The sequence below is a fragment of the Oryctolagus cuniculus genome, chromosome 1 (genome assembly GCF_051225735.1).
Source record: "Oryctolagus cuniculus isolate XC-2025 breed Fujian yellow rabbit chromosome 1, ASM5122573v1, whole genome shotgun sequence".
Lineage (NCBI taxonomy): Eukaryota > Metazoa > Chordata > Mammalia > Lagomorpha > Leporidae > Oryctolagus > Oryctolagus cuniculus.
In genome coordinates, this window is record NC_142867.1 from 91,918,968 (window position 1) to 91,943,856 (window position 24,889).

At 35.9% G+C, this 24,889-nt stretch overlaps 1 protein-coding gene across 2 annotated transcripts in view; it reads left to right on the forward strand.

Annotated features, from left to right (window-relative positions):
- CNTN5 (contactin 5) overlaps window positions 1–24,889 on the forward strand; it is a 1,376,886-nt gene that overhangs the window by 1,189,696 nt on the left and 162,301 nt on the right. For both annotated transcript variants that reach the window (XM_089312106.1, XM_051820359.3), the window contains exon 14: window positions 23,531–23,658. In XM_089312106.1, the coding sequence (XP_089168232.1) occupies window positions 23,531–23,658 (128 nt within the window). The remainder of the gene's footprint in view (window positions 1–23,530; window positions 23,659–24,889) is intronic.

Genomic DNA, 24,889 nt, shown 5'->3' on the forward strand with positions numbered 1-24,889 from the left:
CTGAACTAAGCAACTTATTGTTATACCTTAAGGAACTAGAAAAACAAGAATGGAACAAATCTTAAGTTAGCAGAAGAAATAAATAATAAAATGCAGAGCACAAATAAATAAGAGATTAAAAAACAAAATGCAGAAAATCAATGAAATGAAAATGGAAGCATTCTAAGTAGCATCTAGAATCTTATTCCACATAGAACTGGAGACCCTAAACAGAGAAATTAGGCAGGAGAAAAAAATAAAGGGCATCCAAATTAGAACGTAGGAAGTCAAATTATGAGTGTTCGAAGATGACATGATTTATATAGAGAAAATTCACAAAATTCTACCAAAAATCTTTTAGAACTAATAAATTAACTTAGCAAGGTTGCAGGATAAAACAGCAATGTACAAAAATCACTAGCTTTGATATAAACCAATAATGAATTAGCTGAAAAAGAAATCCCATTTCCAACATATACAAAACCATAAACTAGCTGTGAAGAAAATTTAAACAAATGGTTGAAAGAGCTCCATGATGAAAAGCACAAATCTTTGATAAAAGAAGTTGAAAATGACAGGAAAAAATTAAAAGACATCCTGTGATCATGAACTGGAAAAATCAATATTCTTAAAATGTACATCCCACCCAAAGTGATTTACAGATTCAATACAATTCCTATCAAAATTTTAGAAACAAAGGGAAACAAAATCATTCTGTCAAAGCAATATATGCATTTCCATGTTTACTGCAGCACTATTCACAATAGCCAAGTAATGGAAACAACCAGAGCATCTATTAATTGATGAATGGATAAGGAAAATGTTGGGATGAGTGCAATGGTTAATAAGCTGCTGAGGGTGCCCACGTTCCATACTGCAGTGCCTGCTTTTAATACAGGCTCCACTACCAATCCAGTCCTGCTAATAGTATACACCTTAGTAGGCAGCAGGTGCTGACTCAAATACTTTGGTAGTTATCACCCAGGTGGGAGACCTGGACTGAGTTTTGGGCTTCTGGATTCATCTTGGCCCAGTCTTGTGGTATATAAAAATTATCTCATAGAACTTAAATAATGTTGGTTGCCAGAGTCAATGGAGAGTTGGGGAGAGGAAGGAATGGGGAAAGATTAATTAATGAGTACTGAGTTGTAGTTAGATAGCAGTAAGCAGTGATGGTAATACATTGCAAAGTAAGGTGACTATAGATAATGATAATTTACTATGTATATCTCTAAAAAATTTGGAAGAATTTTGGATGTTTTCATCATAAAGAAATGTTCAATGTTTGAGGAGATAAATATGTTTACCCTGATAATAATATATTTTACAGTGTATACATGTGTGGAAACATCACACTGTACCCCATAAAAGGTCATGGAAAAGGGATATTATGAAAAAACTATGGAAAATTTCAAAAAACTTGCCCAAAATAAACATCTTTTAATTCAATTTTCCATATACTATGCAAAAACAAAAACAAAAGAAGTGTGGATAAAATTAACCTATATGAAAGACACACACCTGACAGAAGATGATTATTAACTGTAGTAAATGTAGAAATCTCTCCTCTTTTAGTCATATATTGATATACCTTTATCCTTAAGCTTCCTGCAGAGGAATCCCTCAACACTTTGCATACTTGGAACTGCTCAAATTTTGTTAGTCTCTTTTTATCAAAGAGGTCACCCTCCCTTATAGATCACAAAAAACAAGAGATGTGTATCGAGGTGTGAGGCTAGGAGAAAACCATCCAGCAGCCCTGGTGGGTTTAACAATGAAGAAAGAATCATGGCTCAGAAGCCAGACATGTCAAGCTCCCATTTTAGCTGCACTACCTACTGTTTTCTCATCTATGACATCCAAATAATGAGCATACCCACCTTATAAGGTTGATATGAACATTCAGTGAACTTTTACAAATAAAGAGATTATGATAATTTCTGGTTCCTGTTAGTGATATCCTAATAATTTCAATATTAATAATTCTGTAGGTTCTTGCATTTATTCAGACAAGAATTCTGAATACTGACTCAAATAGACCAGACAACATGGTTAAGTTTTTAAGGATTTTTTTTTTTAAGGGAGAGAAATGCACAGGAAAGTGAGGGCTTTAATTTGGGGAGACAGAAGTCTAGAAGCTCAGCTGGGTCCACACCAGGCAGAGAGCAGGCCAGGAGCCACGTGGAGCAAGCATGCAGGCAGGAAAGCAGAGGCAGAGCAGAGGCCACAAGGCTTGGAACATGGAGAAGCAGAGCAACGGGGCAACAAAGGCACAACAAGGGAAGGGCCCACGGTGCTACAGCCCTTTTATTCACTCCCAAAGGGGAGGGTTATATAGTCTGATTCACAGGTGGACATCCAGGTGAGATCTGCTAGGGGCATGAGATCACACAGTGGGTAAGGTGGAAGATGTGGTCTCCAGCTTACAATTCTAATCAATTTTATCCTATCTGCCTTAATATACCATTTGGTTCAAAAATGTTTTTGATATTCAAGTACCACTTCTTTATAATACATATTTTCTGTGGACATTTTAAAGACCCCTTGTATATACACAAATATATATATTATATAGAGAGGTATACATAGATAGCAGAATATTTCTTGGAGAAAGAATTTCTCTGGACATCATTACTTTAGTACTTATCAAGAAACAATTTCCCTATAGTCAACATATACATATATTATTGCTTTGGAAATTACTTGTAATAAAATTGGTCTGAAATCAACCTCCTGGTTTATCGTCCACCCTACATTTCTTATTTCTCTCAATGTTGTTTCTTTATCCAAGTTAATTTGCTTACCATCTAACCAAAGTTTGTCCTGTTTACTAGTCATTTCATATTCTGTGATTTTATCTTCTCTGCTTGGAATTCTTTGTCTCACTATGACCTTCCATTGTCTCTAAAGACTTTTCTAAGTGCATAATCATCACAATTTATTATTATGCACCAAATACCACAAAAAGCATTTCAAACACTCTGTCATTTATTCTCCTAAATAAACAGGAGTTGTTGTTGTTGTTGTTATCAGATGAAACAACCATCTTAGAGAAGTTGCAGAGGTCACCTAGGATTAACATGCTGTATAATTCAAGTCCAAAGTCCTAATCCAGAGGCTAACTTTGGAAGATTCTCTAGGAGGATGCCTAGCCTACTAGTGTTAACCCAGCCTTAAATCACTGTGCTCATTGTTGTACATATTGACAGATCCTTATTCAATTTTCAATCATGACCTTCAGAGATTAAATTAGTATGGTTCTCCACATCCAACACATGACACTGATGACATACACAAAAATCTACTTCTGCCAACAGAGTGAAAGAGTAGGGGATAAAAATTGGCTAATTAATGTACACTTGTATTATGATTCTTTATTTCTCAGTACCTTGAATCTTATTTAGAATTTTGGATCATTACTTGTTGTACCTCTTCTCTAAATCAGAATGCAACTCTTGTAAAATTAGTAGCTATATTTTCCTTATTCTATTTACCAATCATCACATCACATTGGGCTCATGAATAAACATCTAATAAACGGGAAAGAATATATACTTTAGTTATAACTAGGAAAAGTAGAGGAAAACGTAAGGAAGGACATATTATAAGCGAACAGAGAGTTTCAAAATAGTTTCAAAAAATCATTTTCCTTATTATTATTTTCTAATGTTTATGACATCCTAAATAATAACATTAGCACTAACAGCTTTATTTGAACAAGGAAAAGCATGTGAAAATAAGACTATTTATAAAAAATAAGTGGATAATTTAGCTATCACTCATTATTGACGTCCATACACGTGTATTAAAAAAAAATTAGTAAGCGGCCAGAATATAGAATTTAGCCAGAAGATTCTGACAGGGTTTTTGAATTATCTAGTTACTTGTTTGAATAAACTGCATAAATTTTCCAGTAATTTGTAACAAGATTTCATAATCTTTACCCTGCTATATTTTTAAGAAGCAAGTGAAATGTTATACATGAAAATAAGTCAACAATTAATTGAGTTGCTTTCAGCATAGTGACTTCCCATCCCCTGAAAGTATTTAAATAGAACAAGACACTGAATGATGTTCTATCAGATAAACAATAAAAATTACTCTTGCTGTGAGCAGTAGGGTGCAATTTTAAGATTCTACAAGTCCATTATGAATGATAGCTAACATTTATTAAATGTTTTTTGGGTGTTAGGTACAGTGCTTATTACTTTGCATTTCCCTTTGTTAATCCTTACAATGCATTTTGAAATAGATAATATTATAAAATCCACAAAACACAGGCTCAAAGAAATTAAGGGACTTGCCTGCTTCATTAGCCAGGAAGTGACTAAGGGTGGATTTGAAACTATATTTATCTAACTGCTGAGCCTTCACTTTAATATCTGTATCACTGCATTTAACTGCCTCATAAAAGAATCAATGTACTTGCTGAACTCTTTATTTAGTGGCACATTCAGCCCTTGATTTTAATGTAAATTAAAAAGATGTTATCTCAAAAACTAAAAAAAGAGAAGCCAGTATTGTAGCATGGTGGGTAAAGCTACCAGCATCCCATATGGGCACTAGAGTCCCAGCTGTTCCATTTCTGACCTTGCTCCTTGCTAATGAATGGCTTGGGAAAAGCAGCAAAGGATGCCCCAATTGTTTGGACCCCTGCACCCAAGTGGATAACCCAGATGAAGCTCCTCACTCCTGGTTTCTGCATGGCCCAGCCCTGGCTGTTGCAGCCATCTAGGGAATAAATCAATAGATGGAAAATATTTTCTTTCTCTCTCTCTCTCTCTCTCTCTCTCTCTCTTCCACTCTCTGTCTGTAATCCTTTCTAGTAAATCAATAAATCTTAAAAAAAAAAAAAAAAACTAAGAAGGAAAGAAAGAGGGTGGGAAGATAAGGGAAGGAGGAGGGGAATATTATTATGTTCTTAGAATTGTAAAAAGTAAATAAGAAACAGATAAATGTATATATGTACATATGTATGTCAGGGAACCTTAATGTTTACTATTCTGCACAAATGAACAGACTTTACTTATACATAATTGAGGTTAATATTTGCTGCCTATCTCAAATCAACACAGATCAGGTGAGGTGTTCACTACCAAATTTGAAGACAGATTAAGTTTAGTTTCACAAGTCAGTGACTTCCGGGACAGCTCTACTGAAGGGCAGTCCCACCCTGGCCCTTTCTTGTAGCATGAGAAGGATGAAGTCCCCTTCCCCTCCTATTTCTTTGGACCTCACAGCTTCTCATCAGTGTGTCTCCTCTAGCTGCATCCTGTCTCTTTGCTCAAAGTAACAGAAGCCTCTGAACAGAGCTATGTCTCTCAGTCTCTCAAAAATGGCCACACCCTGAAACATCGCATGGTATCCCATAAACATGTATAAGTTTTATATGTCTGCTAATGTTTGAACATTAAAAATAAAATAAAATCTATAAAAAATTCCAAGTCCACTTAAGTAGGGTAGCAATGACTGACCATTAAATTGCAATTTTTGTTCCAGTTTATGTTACATAATTATTAGTAGTTGCTTGGTGATTCATGTCTATTTCATCTATCTTACCAAATCAAAAGTTGTATTTCTGAGTTCACTAAATTATTTAACTACAAAATGAAGCAAAAAAGAATACAGACATATAATGTTATAGGTAATAAAAATATTTCTTTAAAAATACCATCTAGACTTAATATACCAGCAGCTCTGCTGCAAACTAAGAACCTACTGGAGAATCATCTGACCAGACATTAATAAAGACCTTTCAATGATACTATTTTAGTAGGTGATTGTTTCCTCAGACAGATGAAAATGTTTCATATAAATGTATAATTACTAACCCTAAGTGTTAAGAAATATATTCTATTAAAAGGCATTTTGTGCTCCGGGATAACATGGAAGCTGAATATCTTAAACTATTCTCCCTGGGTTTCCTGAATGGACTTTGTTGTAGACTCCTATAACTTTATATGTTAAGGTAAATGTTGTCCATCTATATTACATCAGGCTTCCAAACTAGGAGTTACTAACTTGAGCTATTTGTCATCAAGCTTTGATGATTCTGCCAAGAACACTTTTTAAAATGATCCTATGCTCTCTCAAAGGCTGACTTAAGCAGGTATGTTATATGAATATTTTAAAATTAGTTAAAAAAAAATTGTCAGTGAATCGGGTCTGTGACTCTATCTAAACCAGAAGAAGTACTAAAAGGAAATAGTTACTAGCTTTGTGTCAATGACCTCAATTTGTGTATACTGCTTAATAGCATCTTAAAAACTGACTTAGCTGATGGATTACATGTTTGGTCACATATCTAAATTAAAAGCAAAGACCTTTCTTTGTGAGTTTCCTGAATGGCTTATCTCAGCTGTAGACTCCGATAACGCTAAGACCTGAAAGAGACAGAGAAACCACCTAGACCACATTTTATAGACGAAAACAATGGCTCCTAACTGAAATAACTCGCACAAAACCAATGGAGCAGATGACTCAGACTTCAAGTGTATTAATCCTAGACTTTTTTTTTCATGAAGGTGTTCCTAATTGTATTACAATGTAAATTCATGTCATTCTCAACCTTTTTACAGTGACATTCCCTGCCCCAACTTACAACCCCTGCCTCCAAAGCCCAATTAAAACAGTCCAACAAGATACCAGTCATTGAAATTAATCAAGAGAAAGTAATATTAAATTAACAATGTACTCTATCTTCTTTTATTGTGCTTTTAGGGAGTGATTCAGGTATCCTGTATGTAAGAGTAGCTTTTGTTCAAAAATAAGCCTTTACATTTTCAGTATTTCTTAAGCCTCATTTTAATAGCAACAGAAAAATAATTCAAATGACTGCTACATTCAAAACAAGGCAAACTGTGAAGTATTTTCTCAAGAAAATGTATCTATTTTAAAATGGAAGAAAATATTGATTTGGTAGTAGTGAGAGTTAGAAATGCATAAAATGGATGTTATGCTGTGGCTAATAGAAGACATTCAGTTTATATTTGTTGTTTAACATTAAAATATAATGAAATGTATCTGGAGTTGATTCCATATCTTAGCTATTATGAATTGAGCTGCAATAAACAGGGGAGTACAAATAACACTTTCATATGCTGATTTCATTTCTTCTGGTTAAATTCCCAGGAGTGGAATTGCTATGTCATATGGTAGATCTATTCTCAGGTTTCTGAGCTATCACCATGCCAACTCTTATTTTGAAGAGTAAGTCTGAAATAACCACGTGATTTGTTCATTTGGATTTTTTTAATAGTCAAAAATTATGTAGTGCCCCAAAAAATCCATAGGTTTTTTTTTTTTTTATTGAGATATAGGATGCCACTTACAAGCTAAGTGACTTTGGATAAGTAATTTTATGCTCTAAATAATGCATCTTTGAAGTGGAAGAAAATGTTTATTTGGTAGTAGTGAGAGTTAGAAATGTATAAAATGGCTCTATCATCCTGTGGTCAATAGAAGGCATTCAGTTTGTATTTGTGATTTAAGCTTTGTCTTGCAATTACAGTTTACTGCCAGTGATGACTCTGGCAGGCAGCAGAGGATAGCTCAAGTAGTTGGGTCCTTGTCACCCATGTGGGAGATCTGGACTTTAGCTCTGGCTTCTGTCTTTGACCTGGCCCAGCCCTGGCTATTGCAGCAGATTGGAATGAATGAGTGAATGGGAGCTCTCTCAGTCTAACTCTTTGTCTGTCTCTGCCTCTGAAATTTAAATATAATAGATACTTTTTGTGGAGTGCTCACTATGGGTTAGGCACTGTGTTGTGCTACAGGGGACATCATTTTATATGCTAGCATAAGGCTAACATTGAAAGGATAAGAAATGGACAGCCATTCATAGTCTGGGAGAATATTCTTGTCAGATTAAATTATAAGCACTAAAGTAATAAGCCTAGAATGAGTTTGGCCCTAGAGATAGAGAGAAGAAAATGTATAAACAGAGCATACAGGATGAAAAATATAGATAATTCCACTGATGGGATTAGCAAGACAATTCAAGCCTAACTTACTCTGGAACAAAAATTAAGCCACAGCTTTTGCTTTTGGGAAGAATCATCTGAGTTGTGTCCACAGCTTAATTTATTTAAATAGTGTTCATTTTAGTTGGAGACAAAATGGAGGTTATTCTTGTAAGAATATTGATATTTTTAAAGTATCACAACATTGATTAAAATAATAGGACATTTAAAATTTTTCAGGGACTGGCATTTTGGCATCACTAACACAAACCATAAGGCTTTGGGTCTAAAATGCTCCCTCACTCCACTGTTGCTGTCTTCCCTTTGGTTAGCTAACTGATACACATTCTCAATTCTCAGTTTCATTGCCACCTCTCTTGAGAAGTTCTCCTGGACTTGACCAGCCCTGATGTTAGTTCTTTTTCTTTTGTTACACATATAAACAGGATCAGGTCAGATTTTTTTTTTGCCTTCCAGAAATAAAGGCAATTTTGTTAACTAACTTGTCAATATTAATAACTTAGTGTGATATTTATTAGGTCTGGCTGTCCCATTATCTATTTTTCATGAAGGCAGTTATGAGTCTATTTGTGTCCATCACTGGATTGTTTATGTCTCATGGGGTGGCTATACCAGATTAAATGTCATTTAGTTTGCAAGTAGTATTGTCTGTCTCAATAAAAACCCATGGGTTTTTGTCCATACATAACTTTTGATTACTAAAAAAAACCCAAATGTACAAATCACATGGTTATTTCAGATTTACTCTTCAAAATAAGAGTTGGCATGGAGATAGCTCAGAAATCTGAAAATAGATACACTATATGACCTAGCAATCCCACTCCTGGGAATTTACCCAAAGGAAATAAAATCAGCATATGAAAGAGTTATCTGTACCCCCGTGTATATTGCCACTCAATTCACAATTGCTACCACATGGAATCAACTCAGATGTTCATTGCCTGATGATTAGATAAAGAAAATATGGTATACGTACACTATGGAATACTTCTCAGCAGTAAAAAACAATGAAATCCTGTTTTTTGTAACAAAATAGATACAACTAGAAACCATCATACTTAGGGAAACAAGGCAGTCCCCAAAAACCAATACTAACTATTGAGTACCAATGCATCCCTGTGGAGAAGCCACCTTGTGCTTCTGCTAGAACCCTCTCTTGACTCCCCTTCCCAAAGATGCTCCTTTTCAGCAGGAAGCAACTGTCTTTCAGTCACCCAGCAGATGTTTGGGTACACTCTTTTTAAGGGGTGATGTGAGGTATCAGATGGGTTAATAGGCAGTCAGGGTGGCCCCAATAGAATTTGGGGTGTAAAATATTTGCTTCCTCTTCCATAACATTATCTTTAGCAAGAACAAACAGGCTGCCCTCCTTGCTTCAGAATCTTCAGGTTTACCATAATAGCAAGGGAGTTCTGCCGAGCTCAGCCTTCTGGATGGTTTTTCTGTTTCATCATGAGCGGGAGGTTGTAAATCAGATCTTTTGATGGATTTGTCCCTGCCTGGTAACTGAACACCAATCTCAATATCAAGTTTTTTTTTTTCCCCCTTAGAAATTGTACTTAAAAAACCCTAGCGCTATGAGGTTCTTTGGGCTTTTTCCTCTCTTAGAAGCCCCCTCCATGCTGCTCTGGCTGGAGGTCTTTGACTCTGATAAATCTTTTTAAATCTCTCTGCTTGTCTGCTTGGAAATTATTCTTCCATGTGAAACAAAGAACCGAGGTAATAGAAATAATAATTTCTCTGCTGCCATTTTCCTATAACACCAAAAAAAATGTAACCCGTATGAGTGAAACTGATATTCTGAAATTCAATGATTGTTTTCAGCCCTTGCCTTTACTGCTGAGGGACAGTTTTAACAGTTTTTTTTTTTTCTTCTTACTGTTTGTTGAGTTCTGTACTTAGTGCAGGGTTAATCTTATAAAATAAACTGAAATTAGATCCTTGTGAAAATTAAAAGAAAGAATAAGAAAGGAAGAAAGAGGGAGGGTAGGGTGGGAAGAATCACTATGCCCCTAAATCTGTATCTATGAAATACATGAGGAAAAAAAAAACAACATTGAGTTGGCTACACAACTTTGATCAGATTGTCCAGGTAATATCTTCACATTTCTCTAAAACTTTTCAATGTATGACAGTGTTTAAACCTAAACTTAATGAAGATTATCATGTTAACTGAAATTTTACCTTATTGATTTTTTTATATGCTATCACCAATAATGAGTTAAAAACTTTTACTGGTTACAGCTATTCCCTACTGCCCACATTAGCTCTTGAGTCTTGTCAGTAGCCTGGTGGTTTCACATAAGTGAAAGGGGGATCAATGAGTATTTCAAGGGCACTGACCTGTGTTTTATGTTCTTGTATGTCATCCAGAGAAATGGTGGTTTGCAAATTAGAAGTCAGAAACTGGGAGCCTATCTTGCTCTGAGATTGATCTTGATGAGAAACAAAGAAAAAGAGAGAATGCAGATTGATTTTTTTGAAGCTTATTGTTGCTGAAAGATAGAAAAGTTGATAGTGGCTTGAGACTGAGAAAAACATCAGAATTATAGGTAAAACAGTGAAAAATGTCTTTAAAATCTAGTCCACACTCTTCATTTTATGGATGAAGGAAATGAGGAAAAGAATTAAAATAAAGGTCAGTTGACAAAGGAAATTAGAATGGAGGTTTTGTGTTGCCTGCCCAATGAGTTTTTACTGCTCCCTTGATTGTCACATACAAATATCAACAACCTGTTGTTGATCTGACTGTGTGAAAAATGTAATGAACTAAATTATGGAAAAGCTATCCTAGGAGCAAAGCAAAATAAATAAATAAATAAATAAGGTGCATTATTTTAATATTAAAAAGCTTAGCCACATTAAAGCTTTCTAATTAGGTCCCATAATTTAAAATGGTCTAAAATCCATCCCAGGTGGGAATATCCAAAATTCATAATTTTGCCCTGTATCCTATCTCTCTGACCTTAGGAGGTTTCAGAAGAACAATAATTCATCCTTAGTTCCAAGGAGATTTAGATATTTACAAAGGCAGCAGACAGAAAAAAAATGCAAAAAACTCACACAAATTCAAGGAGTAAGAAAGAGTGTAATTCTTTATAAATATTTGTCCTTTTGCTTTTTAGTTTACATTCAGACACACTGGCAGGTTTCATGTCCAAGTTAATGTGAAATGACAGATTATTCAGTTCAGAACACTGTGAAAAGCTACAGGGTAAATGATTCAATGCCACCACTTCAGCTATTTTTTTTCCCTTAAAAAAGTTCTCAGTTTGGGGCCACATTCAATTCTACAGCATCTTTCAGTCTTAGAAACATCTCAGTGGAAAGGCTTAGAGTCCTGTATAAAATCACTCTGAAAGCATTTACCTAGCTTTTTCATGTTTGGTTTTAATTTCTTTCTCTTTGTGAGATCAATTTCTCATTAGTACTAAGCCACATGCTTCCAGGGGAAAATGAAGAAATATCTTTTGTTGAGACAGGCTTTTATGAAACTCTTCAAGAGCCTAGAAGGAAAACACGTAATATAAAATAGAAAAAATTATGAATATATATGTGTATACTGAGCTATAAATAGTATTTTTCAAATTGTGGTTCAAAGGAGGAAAATCCATTAAGTGTTTAGTGGCTCTGTATTATCAAGGAAAATATGACTCATTCATATTCATAGGCATATCAAGAGTACTGAGAAATATACTTAAACCAGTGAAAACAATGAAAAAATATTTTAACAATGAAAATAAAGACAGGAATTCCAATCCCATCAAATGAAGTTAACCCAAAATTCTAGTGCCCTACATGTAACTATCTTACTCTTAGCCTCCTAAATGTAGGGAACTAGAGCTCTCATCATAGACATCCATAGATTTAGTCAGCTAAATAAATTTACATTAAAATATAATAATTAAATACCATGATGCGGAATTTGAGCTTTTATTAATTGCTATTTTTTGGCTACTTATTGTGTTATTGTGAGTCACATTTTCTTCCTTAAGTAATTTTCAGACTAGGGAATACATTTACAATAGAATATGTTGAGTTCCGGGCTACAATATGTTGTATTTCCTCCTAGAAATACAACAAGGGAGGAAGAATGATAATGTGTGGGTGAAAACATAACTTGGGAATCAGAGAACCTTACCAGTTATGGGAGCAGCAACAGGAGATTTGAGAATAAGTAATCTACCAGACAAAAATAAGACAGAAAAACTGGGAAAGTCTTGTCCAAAACAAAGGAAGAGTCTTTGCAATGACTGAAGCTCCAAAGAAAACGTCTACTTTAAAGAATAAGTATGAATCCAAAGTAGGATGTATGTAAACACACAGCAAGGGATCTGAAATCAGATTAGAGAGGCAGAGAAAGATCAAGATAATGAAGATTATCATATGTCACATTAAGGCATTAGTGCTTTATCCTAAGTGGAGAGGAGAGACCTGAATGGGCTTTAAGTCAGCTACCAACATCATATGCAATCCTATAAAGATATGGGACCAATTTGTTAGAATGGGGAGCGGCCTGACACTGAAAGCAGCATAAATAACAGAACTCTGCAATAATATTATATGATTTATGGTAAGAGCCTGAAATAAAGTTAAGAGGTGGTAAGAGAAATCTGCAATGATATTTTAAGCCCGAAATCCAAGGATGAGAACACAGGTACATTGTGAGAACACAGGTATAGTATTCTAATGAAATTCTAAAAAACTTAAGAGTTAGATAATTCTTCCACAGACAAGGTTGCTGAACCATAATGCCTGCTCAATCATTTCAGGATCGTATTGCATTCCCTGGCTACTGCATGTTCCACTCTTCACTCTTTTGAATAGATTATATTAGAAAGAGAGGAAGACATTATTTGCATACTTTGGCTTAGTGGATAATATTGGCTTTTTTTGTACTCTTCCCACCTCCAAATTCAAAGAAAGGGAAAGGTTCCAAGCTGTCACCCATTGGAGCTAGAGCAGTGCTATCATTGACTTAGGTATCAGACTTGCTAAGTATCCCCTGGGCCTGTGCAGACAGGAAGAGAAGAATGTTAGAAAGAGATGATCAGGCAGATAGGTGAGTGGCAGAATGAAACCCACACTCCCACTATTTAGAAAGGAAAGAGTCTGTGTTTCTCATGCATTTAACGGACATTGGAACAGCAGGCAAGTATGAGCTCTGGGATCCATGAGCAAAATGTCTAAGATGGGAGTTGAAAGAAATTTGGAAGGGACAATGCCCAAAGAGTTGGCTAATAGGAGATTCCTACAGTAGGGAGGTTCCAGACACATCACTGATGTGCTCCCAAGAACCTGAATTTGGAGGCCTGCCTTGGTGAATGTGGCTCTGTAGAGAAGCAGCTTTACCCAGAATGGCAGCTTGATCCCAGAAAGGAGCAAGCTAGAAAAGTGTGAACCACTGGTCTCAAGCCAGTCTTGCCTTCCTGGAGAAAAGGAACCTGGGAGAAGGACAAGAAGCAGTATGGGAAGCAATCATTCTCTAAACACCTGCAGCTTCCTGGGTCTGAGTCCTTTCTCAAAGCTGAGCTAGGGAAAGGGAAGGGAAGAGAAAGAAATTGAGACAGATTTTACCTTTGTGACAGCTGAGTTAACACAAGGCTGTGGGACCTTCCTAGCTATCCAAAGGGGTGGAAAAATGGATTAGGCAGAAATGTAGTTGAAGGCAGTGATTAGAAAAAGTAAAACCACTCTATATTTGCTACCCACTTTTGGTAGACACTCCAATTAGCCAGACACAGGGGAATGAATGTGAGAGACATTTTTAATGTTAAACAGATCTGACTCAAGCCAATTACTAAAAGGGAAAATGAAAGCAAATAATGACTTTTGAGTTTTAGCCTGAATTATGTCCTTAGCTTTAACAAAGAAATATCCAAGGCTTTCCTTCTTTAGGCATAGTTACACCATCTATCAAAGTATTCTATGATAATTCTTAACTCTTTCCACAAAAATATGTCCATTCGCACTCAGAATTCTGCATATAAACTTGTGATATAGGAAACACTGAAATGTGAAGCTTATTTAAGGAAAAAGATTTTGAATGCTGTCTTGTCTATGTTAAGTTTTATATGTCTGCAACAAACCCTCCCCATAGAGATAGCCTGTGAAAAGAAGGCAATATCAATCTATTGGTTCAGTTATTTTTTTCTTGTTTTAATCTCAAACACCTTCTGATGTCCAACCGGCAAACAAGCTGCCACTCTCTTACCCATCCTTCAGAGCCCAGAGGTCCTGAAATTATTCAGTGGCTCAGCACAAGGGGTCTGCAATTTCTTGAGGATGCTTGCAGTGGTGCTGAGAGCCAGGGTAGAGGCCCATTAATTAAAGTAACTTCTGCACTTAAGCTTTCTAATGGCTGTCACACATGTCTCTCTGGGTCAGCTCACTTCTACCTTCCAGCTAAACTGTATCTTAAGGGAAGAACATGGTGACAGGGCCACCCTCCTTGGGTGGAGAGTGCCTCTGGCTTTGTAAAAAATTTACTCATCATGTTAAGGAGTATGAATCTCTCTCATTTCCATCATCTGCAAGAAACATGTGTCTTCTCTTGTTAGCTTTGATTTGCAAACTCGGTCAGCTTCTACTGTGGGTCAGAGCTGCCACTAACTGTATGATCACAGGCAAAGCTTTCTCGTGATATTTACTTCAGGACAATGTATAGTGGCTGAGAGTACAGTACAAATTATAAAATTCAGCAGGCTCACTTTAAAAATCCTGCCGAGTTTTTAAATAAGGTTTTATGTATGTATGTATCTATGCATTTAGAATGCAGAGTGACAGAAAGTATAGGGAGAGACAGAAGGATAAATATCTTCCATAGGCTGGTTCACTCCCAACATGACTGTAACAGCCAGGCCTGTGCCAGGCCAAAGCCAAGAGCCAGGAACTCCATCTGGGTCTTTCATGTGAGTAACGGGAGCTCAAGTACTTGGCCATCATTTGCTGCCTCCCAGGTGCATTAGTAGGAAGCTTGAAAGAAAGTGTGGAATAGCTAGTACTCAAACCAGTTATTTTAAAATAAATATTTATTTATATTAATATTTATTTATATTAATATTTATTTATATTAAAGCTTAGTTATTTTAGTGTATTGTCTCACCTCCCCATCCTGGCCTTTTTCTATATCAAATTAGTTATAGATCAAATTAACTATATATATAATTATATAACTATAACTATATATATATAGAGAGAGAGAGCACTGAATATCCATTATGTGAAAAACACTCAACTAAGAGCCATGCTGTGTTTATGAAGACAACAAGTGAAGGATTTCATGTCAGGAAGAGACATAAGACGAGTAACAACCTGCTTGGAATCACTTGCTGAATAGCCTTGAACAGTACGTGATGATGAACCATGGTTTCTTCATTAGTAAAAGAGGCTAACAATACTCAGCTTATAAAGTGGTTATGAGCATTACGTGAAATAAAGTGCAGAACACTAGTATGATGACTGATATACTGATAGTGGTTAGAGGGGTGGGTGTTTGGTACAGCTGTTATGACATTAGTCAGAACATTCACATCTCATAAGGCAGTACCTGGGTTTGAGTCCCAGCTCTATTCCTGCTTCAGGATTTCTGCTTATGAATATCCTGGGAATATCAGTGGACAGCTCAAGTAGTTGGGTCCCTGCTACCACACAAGAGCCTTGGATTGAATTCCAGGCTCCAGAATATTTGGGGAGTGAACCCGCAGATAGGAGGTCTCTCTGTCTCCCTCTTTATCTCCTTTCCTCTCAAATAACAGAAATAAGTAACTTTTTTTTTGACAGATAGAGTTATAGACAGTGAGAGCGAGACAGAGAGAAAAGGTCTTCCTTCTGTTGGTTCACTCCCCAAATGGCTGCTATGGCCAGCACTGCGGTGGTCCGAAGCCAGGAGCCAGGTGCTTCCTCCTGGTCTCCCATGTGGGTGCAGGGACCCAAGCACTTGGGCCATCCTCCTCTGCCTTCCTGGGCCACAGCAGAGAGCTGGACTGGAAGAGGAGCAACCAGGACTAGTATCCGGTGCCCCAACCGGGACTAGAACCTGGCGTGCCGGCACCACAGGCAGAGGATTAGCCAAGTGAGCCATGGCACCGGCCCAGTAACTACATTTTAAATGAATAAATAAAGTGATCAAAAATGTTTATCATTAACAGAACTGTTTTAAACTCATAGGTCCTAGGTTCTCTTATTTTGAAAAAAAATCTCATTTACATTATATGAAAATAATCTCATTAAATATGATTTTGCTATATAATTTTAAAATTAATTTACAGCTTTATAATTCAAAATGTTAACATTAAATTTGCATTTTTTTATATTCAAAACTTTCACATAACAATGGAAGTGTTATGTTGAGGTTTATTTATTGCTACAATGTTAAATTGACTCTTAACATTTTCATTAGTTTTTTATTATTATTTAAGCTTACATATTGTTTTCAAATCTCAATTTTGAAATTTTATCCTTTAAAAATGCTGAAATCATAGTGCTCACTAGATAAAACAATGTGTCTATTATTTACCAAGGAAAAATGCAGCAAATGCTATGATGGAGTTCTGAGAAAGCAAAAATCATAGAATGCATTGCTCTAACTGAAGATTAAGGAAGAGTCCATATCACTGAGCAAGTGATAAATAGGTAGGGAGCTGACCATTGAGAATTATGTGGCCTTAAATGACTAATGCAGTGGTCTCTGAAGAAAGGTTTGACCTCAGAGACTATACAAGAAATCCATTTAGGGAAGGGAAGAGAGCATGAAGTACGTGATGTAATATATTTGCTCTTATTTCTCATTATAATTTTAAATTATTGTTTATTTTAAAAATGTATCTATAATATTAGTATTAAGTATGTGTTTATGTGTGTAATATTTAGTAAATAAATGAAATTAAACACATATACTGAGACATTAACCAGGCAATCTTGAGGCCTATGCAGTCCAGGGAAGGAGATAATAACAGCCATGGTATTTGGAAAAGATCTTCAACTGTTCTACTTGAGGAGTACGCTATTTTGTAGGTAAGGAGAAGAGCAATGAAACATTCAGACAAAAGAATCATCTGATCTGCAATTTGTGAAATTAGATCCAGAGGCAATGTGCAATGTGAATGAAATGAATGTTTTCCCTAAACAGACATGTTTCAAAGGAAGAAATACAAATGGTAAAAAGTTGAAAAAATGTCCAGAATTCACTACCCATCAGGGAAATGCAAATAAAAGCCACAATGAGGTATCACCTCACTCCAGTTAGAACAGTTATTATCCAAAAATCAAAAAATAACAAATGCTGGCAAGGTTGTAGAGGAAAAGGTACCCTAATACTGTTAGTGGGAATGCAATTGGTAAAAACAACAGGGAAAACAGTGTGAATAATTCTCAGAAAATTAAAAATTGATCTATTATATGACCTAGCTATCCCACTCCTGGAAATATATCCAAAAGCACTGATGTTAACAGATCCAAATGGTACCCGTGCTTCCATGTTTATAGCACCCTGTTTCACAACAGTGAACACATGGAATCAACCTAGATTTCTATCCACGGAAGATTGGATAAAGAAAACATGGTATATATGCCTGATGGAACGGTACTGAGTCCTAAAAAGGAATGAAATGCTGACATTTGTCACAAAATGGATGGAACTAGAGATCACTATGCTAAGTGAAATAAGCCAGGCCAAGAAAGACAAAAATCACATGTTTTCACTTATTTGTGAAATTTACTATATAAAGAATATAAAAATTTTGAGGATTTCAAATCATTTGATATATATATATATACACTGCTTCACAGATATACCCTTCTTTCCCCATGTTGTGACCATTGTCATGAATACCTCATTTTGTAACATTAGTGACCTTGCTTTCAAGAAAAAATAGTATAAAGATTTGATTTATTGATTTCAGAGGTAGAGTTACAGTCAGAGATAAGGAGAGACAAAGGTCTTCCATCCACTGGTTCACTCCCCAAAGTGGCCACAACACTGGAGCAGAGCCAATCCAAAGTCAGGAGCCAGGAGCTTCTTCCAAGCCTCCCATGTGGGTTCATGTGCCCAAGCACTTGGACCAATCTCAACTGCTTTCCCAGGCCATAAGCACAGAGATGGATTGGAAGTGGAGTAGCAGGGACACAAACCAGCATCCATATGAGATGTCAGTGTCCCAGGTGGAGGCTTAACCTACTACGCCATGGTGCTGGCCACAGGAAGATGTAACTTTTGAGATGCATTCCCTAACTATGTTCACATTCCCTATTCTGGTGAACTGCTCTATTTTCTCCAAGTAACTCCCTGTACTTACCCATTCCCAGATTGGATCGCACTCAATGGTAATTGACTGCTTATCTAACTCTTTCCTTACCATTTGGTTCCTAAGGGTATGAACTAGATTTTGTTCATAATAGTATCCCAGAAACTTTTCATAGTGTCTGCAGTAAAAAAAATTATTCAATGAGCAGTTGATAAACCTGAATGAAACACTTTACTCCTTCCCCTACTTCCAGCCAGAGAACTAATTCCTATTAGTCTTTCCAGTCTCTGCTTAGATATCACTTTCTCTAGAAAAGTGCTTCCATTTAGCACTTATCTCCTACAATATTTACTGTACATATGGTTATCTCTGTTATTAAGAGGATAACTAATTCATTGACTCAAATAAGGAACTAGGGTGTAGATGAAGTTTTAAGTCCCTCTCAGTGTTATATCTTGTATATCCATGTTCTTTTAGGGCATATTATAGGAGGTCCTGTGCTATGAAGGAGATGACCTACATGCTCAAGCCATATCACCTCTAATGCTCTTAGCTCTTAGGTGAGAAAAGCCTTGGCATAGCCACTCACCCATTCTCTCTCTGGTCTGTTTTTCTCCTCTGACCTGGTTTATAGTTGCATTCCCACTCTACAAATCAATGAGAAAAATCTAGAGCTGCTTTCATAGCCAAGGAAATTATACCCCATCTGGAAAAACTGAGCAAAATCAAAAGCAAAGGGTACCAATATTAATGTTGACACCCACAATCCCATCTGTGTCTGGATCATGATCTTGTCCATGTGCTGTTGCAAAATCTTCAGGTTCACTCACTGTTGCACCACAGTGATAATGGTATCTCCTCCTTCATACTATTGATTAGTGACTATTGACTGACATCACAGTTGTCATCAAATCTCCAAATCTGATTAGATGATTTTATTAAAAGTAAAACAGCTACTCTGATCTGTTTCAACTACTCTGATCTCTTTCAACTGTTATAATCCCCACTTCTGATTTTCCCTCCCTTGCTCATTTTGTCATTTTATTCATTTTCTCTCTTCCTTCTCCCTATATATTCCTTAAGATCTGTATTAAAATTTATCCACTTGGAACTGAAATCTTCCACATTTTTTGTCTTCCCTGGGGAACTGCAAAAAATTTATAACTTAATATACAATTTTATGATTCTGTGTCCATTACATGATCAATTAAATTGTTACAACTTTAAGCACAGAGATTCCCTTGCATTTTCCACCATGGCACCCATAGTGTAAGATACCTACTAATCACTAGAATTATTTGTGGATTTTCTTCTAGATGCATGGAAGAATTGTGTTCTTTTTTTTTTTCTGAGGTCAGATAAGGCCAAGAGTGAGTGGAAGTGTTATACAACAGTGCCATGTGAAATTTTATAAGCCATCGGATATGCATATCCCATTTTTCTATCTTGTTAAATGGGGAACCACTTTATTCTGGATCTCTGAATGAAGATGACATATTGAAGAACTCTCTAGTTGATTAGCAATGGTTGGTATCTAAATGACCCAATATCAGTTCCTGATGGTACTGAGATAGCCATTCGCCAGAAATTAGGAACTAGAGGGAAGGGTGGGTATGTGGGATGGGCAGTTCATTAGGGGTAATGAAGAAAAATGAAGAATCATTATTTTGTTCAAACTGTTCCATATCTTGAGTGTGGTGGTGGATATCTTAACAAAATAGTTAAAGAAAAAATTATAGAAGTTAAAACTGAGAAAGCCCAAATATTAATATCTTAGTTGAGATATTCTATGACTACAAAATATTATTATTTATGGATACTAGAGAAGGTAGGTATTTCTTGAAATTGTATGTGACTCTGAAATTATCTATAAAAAATCACATTAAAAATGTAACTGAAACATGCTTTTAAAAACTGCCAAAATTATTGGGACAAATCTGACAAATGATATAAGACATTTATACTGATAAATAAAAAAGATTCCCTGGGGAAATTAAAGACTTAATTAAATTGATATATATCATTTTCACTGATTCCAAGACTTGATATTGTAAATATGTGAGCTGCCTTTTAAACTAACATTACATTCACAGAAATTTCGACCAAATCCCAGCAAACTTTTAAGAAATAAATTGTCTAATTTTCTATCTAAAATTTTCTATCATATAGAAAAACAAAGGACACAGAATAGCCAAACAAACAAAAACCTGTAAAAGACAAGAGAACTTAACCTTCCTAACTTCAATATAAACCATAAAGCCTCAATCATCATGGTGGAGAGAATTTGTCATAAAGATATTTAAATAGATCAGTGGAACAGAATAAAGAATCAGGAAACTGACACACACAAATATGGCCAATTAATTTGTGATTAGGGCACACAGGCAATAGAGAAAGGCTGGTGTATTAATTTGGGCTGTTCTAACAAGTTGGGTAACCTTGGTTAGACATTTATTTCTGATAGTTACAGAAGCTGGAAAATCCTGGGGCGGGGTGCCACACTGTCAGGTTCTGACAAGGGTCCCACTTTGGTTTAGACATAGTATTTTCAGGTGTCCTCACATGGCAGATAGCTAAATGAGAGCAAAACCTACCTCTTTCATGTTTCTTTTTAAAAAGGACACTTATCTTATGAGAACTCCACTCCACTTTCCAGTATACACTTATGTTTTTTTTCCTAAAGAAGAAATTTGGTTTCACCATCACAGCATGATCAGTAAACAATATAGCAACAGGTAAACAGATGGCACTCCGTGCAAGAAGCCTACTTGGAAAGGTTTAAACTAGGTTGTGTGGTTTCTGATAGGTAAAGCAAACATGGAAATAGATGGACCAGAAGTAGTCCTGAATTCAACAATGAATCCCTGCAATAAGCACACTGATGTCACAGATGGACTGGAGTACTGAATAAACAACACAGAGATCAGTAATGAGGTGCATGGTGAGAACCAAGATATCTCCAAGTCTAAGCAGAAAATCCTGGACAAGTCTAAAGACTGGATTATAGTAAGCATGACTTGATGGCTACTGCTAAAATACTGGCTTGCATTTGTAAACTCTGTCCCTATCTGAAAACCTTCACCTCACCCTACTCTAAGTCCAACTACAGATGCTTCAACAGAATTCATCTCCAAACCCTAGAATTCCAGAATTTAGGTAATTGCAGAGAGGAAAGGATAAAGAGGCTAGAAATCTCAAGGAAACGTTCATTCAACATTCAGTTAAATAGCTATGTGTGCAATAACCAGACATGGCACAGAAAATCACATTCGTTATCTATTTTTTTTTTTATTTTCTAAGTTAAAAAGTTGAGATCATCTGATAAGAATCTATAGTTTGAATCTAAGATAGGCTTTTGGTTAAATAATTCTACTACTTCACAGATAAACATCATGATATGGAATAGTCTTCATCCCCCAAGTTGATCAGTGGCCCAAGTAGAGGAGTGTTCATAAACTATCTTTAAAAGAAAACTGTGATATGTTGCCTCCTGTCAGTGAGAAAGCACTCATATTAAATTCAGAGCTGAAATACTGCCAGCACCAAAGATGCATTTATTTCTTTAAAGAAGGTGGACTTTTACAGCAAACTTCTCACCTGCTAGGTTAGAATTTATTCTAGTCAGTAAAATCAAGATATTTTCCAGATATTAACAATCTGCACAAATCACAGTGATTCGGATGCATCTCAATAGTCTGTAATTCTTATAAAGAGGATGTCATTTCTTTCAAAATTTATAATTTTTCCTTCAAACACAATTTTTGTAGCATGTGTATCTTGGGATTGAAATGCAATAAATACATATTTTGACAGAAAATGAACTCCATCTAAATAATGAACAGAATTTTATCACTGACCATGTTAAATGGATTATGTGTGTGTGTGTGTGTGTGTGTGTGTGTGTGTGTATATATATATATATATATCTTTCAAGGGTACTATGTTTTGCAAGTGTCTCAACTAGTATCTCTCTCCGAGACATGAATTATAAAATCAAATTCTCTATTCCTATCTTGCCTTGTTTCTAAATTTGTCTTCCTTTTTACACTTGTAAATCAAGTTTGATCCATATTGAAAACCATATGATGTTTTTAAACTCACATCTTTATTAATGCCAATATGTAAGTTCAAATTCATAAGGAGTATTTCAGCAGCCTAGAATTAATACCAATTGTTATGAATTTCAATGCAGTAACTAGTCGTCTGTTCTGGGTGACTGGCAAGAGTGAACACACACTTTAAAACAGCATAAACAATGTTGACTAAACAGATTTCGTCATTATTCTTGCGTCTTAGTTTCGTATTTTCATTTCGCCATGGAATAAACTATTCTTCTCAGGAACAAGAGCATTCGATGAGAATTTTAAGTTCAGAGGGATCACTGATTCGTACACAGAGCCGCACAGCCTGCTAGCTCTCCTTTCCTAATAAAAGTCGTCCGAACTCCAGCAGAATGCCAACTAAACCACCACAGCGCTTGCTTCTGCTGCATTCCAGGGCGCCAGAGTTGGTTGAGGCACTAGTGCAAGAATAGGTTGAAGGAGCACAGAAGGAAGCAAAGGACACAAGTGCTAATTAAATTTGAAATTCGTGTATTCCTGGAATGATGAGTGCACAGGAGAACACAGTAATTCCAAATGTCAACCTCATTTTCACTGAACTACAAAATTTTAATAATGCTTTAATTTTTCACCTTCATATAAAACTGAAGGTCCACTTTTAACAAAGGTCTTGAAGGAGCCCAAATGCAAACTCAGATATCACATTTTTAGGTTTAAAAAGTGCACCGTGAGCAGCACAAGTATCAGGTCACATTTCATACCCTTGCTACACCCGGGGCAGTATGGAGAAAATGCCATAAATCATCTCTTGGCTGTGTACAATTAATTTTATGTTCTCTACTTGTCCTCCTCTGTTCTTATGCTATTTCTTTTTATGTTTGAGTTTTGAGGTCACTTTTGGTTTGAGGTGAAATACCCAAGCTTAATGTTAAAAAAATCACTGGGAGCATTATAGTAACAATTTTTAATAACCAAATTCAGGGTCACCTTTTCCCATTCATTTAAAAAATAACTGTCAAAAACTGCCAAAAGGAAAAATAACCTGTAGCTCACTAACCCTTTTGAATATAAAAAGATATTAAATGGGTTTATTGCATAATTTCTTGAAGGGTAAAATGTTTCCATTATCACTGCATATTTTCACAGTGGTCCTTTCTCTTACGTGTTATTACCTTAAAAGTGCTTTCACACTTCATCAGAGATTCTTACCATTTAGTTGATTTGCAATAAAAAAGGAAAAAAACCCTTTTTTAATAATTTTCAGAATAGCTATTCTTCCAGACGGGAATCTACGGATCCTAAATGCTTCTAAATCAGATGAGGGAAAGTACGTTTGCCGAGGGGAAAACATCTTTGGTTCTGCTGAAATTGTAGCTTCGGTATCGGTAAAAGGTAAGACCATGTGGCAAATGTTTTACAAGTACCGTTTCATAGCTTTATCAGAGAGAGAATGAATATGATACAGGTGTATATATGCATGGATTTCAAATTTTTCCATCAAAATGACTAAAATGACCTTTTAATTCCATTTTTCACAAACTTTCTGAAGTGTTCTCGCATATTTGCGCTTACATGTGTGCGTGTTCCTCTTTAGAAAATGCATTACAAACACAGAATGACCATTTAGGGGACCATAAAGGAAGGAAAGTTACTGGCAGAAACTGAAATATTTTATTTTGAAGAAAATTTGTAAGAGGGTAAAGAAAGCTTTAAGAAGTTTTATTCAATGTCTCAATTTGTAAAAATATTCTCCTCCACTGAGAATAGTTTCAGCATCAAACAGGAGTATTCCTTTATTATCACTGCCCCAGGGGCATGGGACAGGGAGGTGTAGCAGGAGAGTACGAGAGGTGGAGGCACCTCCCTCAGGGACACTCGCACCGCAGCTGCTCCGGGCTTTTGCATCCATGGGAGTTTTCCTATACCAGCAGTTTTTAGAATCATAAATAGTACCACTTAAATGCTTCTCTTTGTTTTCTACTTCTAAAGTGAATGACACTTTTAAGATAATACATATTACTGTTGAATGTTTCTGTTGGCTTTCTATTTCAAAGTGAACTCTATTTGAAGCCCAGAACGTTTTGAGACTCTTCAGTGGTTAAAAAAATTCATACTTTAAGCAGCAAAATCTCTTTAACTGGCAAAAGCATATTTTCACAACTGAATAGATCCTTAATTAATATTTTCCATTGTGCTTGTATCAAACAGCAAATCATACTTTAGCCATAAAAATGTGAAAATGCTTTTCCTCTATCTTTAGAAATAAAAATGTAATTAAAAGAGCCAGCACTCTGATATTATAGAAAAGAGGCCAAAATCGAGGGAAGGAAAGAACATAACTTCAAAGATGCCTGCATTTATCTTATGTGTTACTGGGACCCAGCCCAGCACAGCAATTTCTCTCTTATTCCTTCTGTGTGCTGCTAATCAGACATTTTCATAAGAAAGCATTCATTGCTGGACCCTCAAACATAGAAATTAATACATGTTGGTGTTGGTCAAGAGTTAAATGGAATCTGTAGTTATTCAGAACACTCCAATGCCCAAAAAAAGCTTAAACTACAGCCTGCAGTGGTTATCTGCCTTCCCTGAGCAGCTGGAACTGTGCACGCCCTCTGGAGTA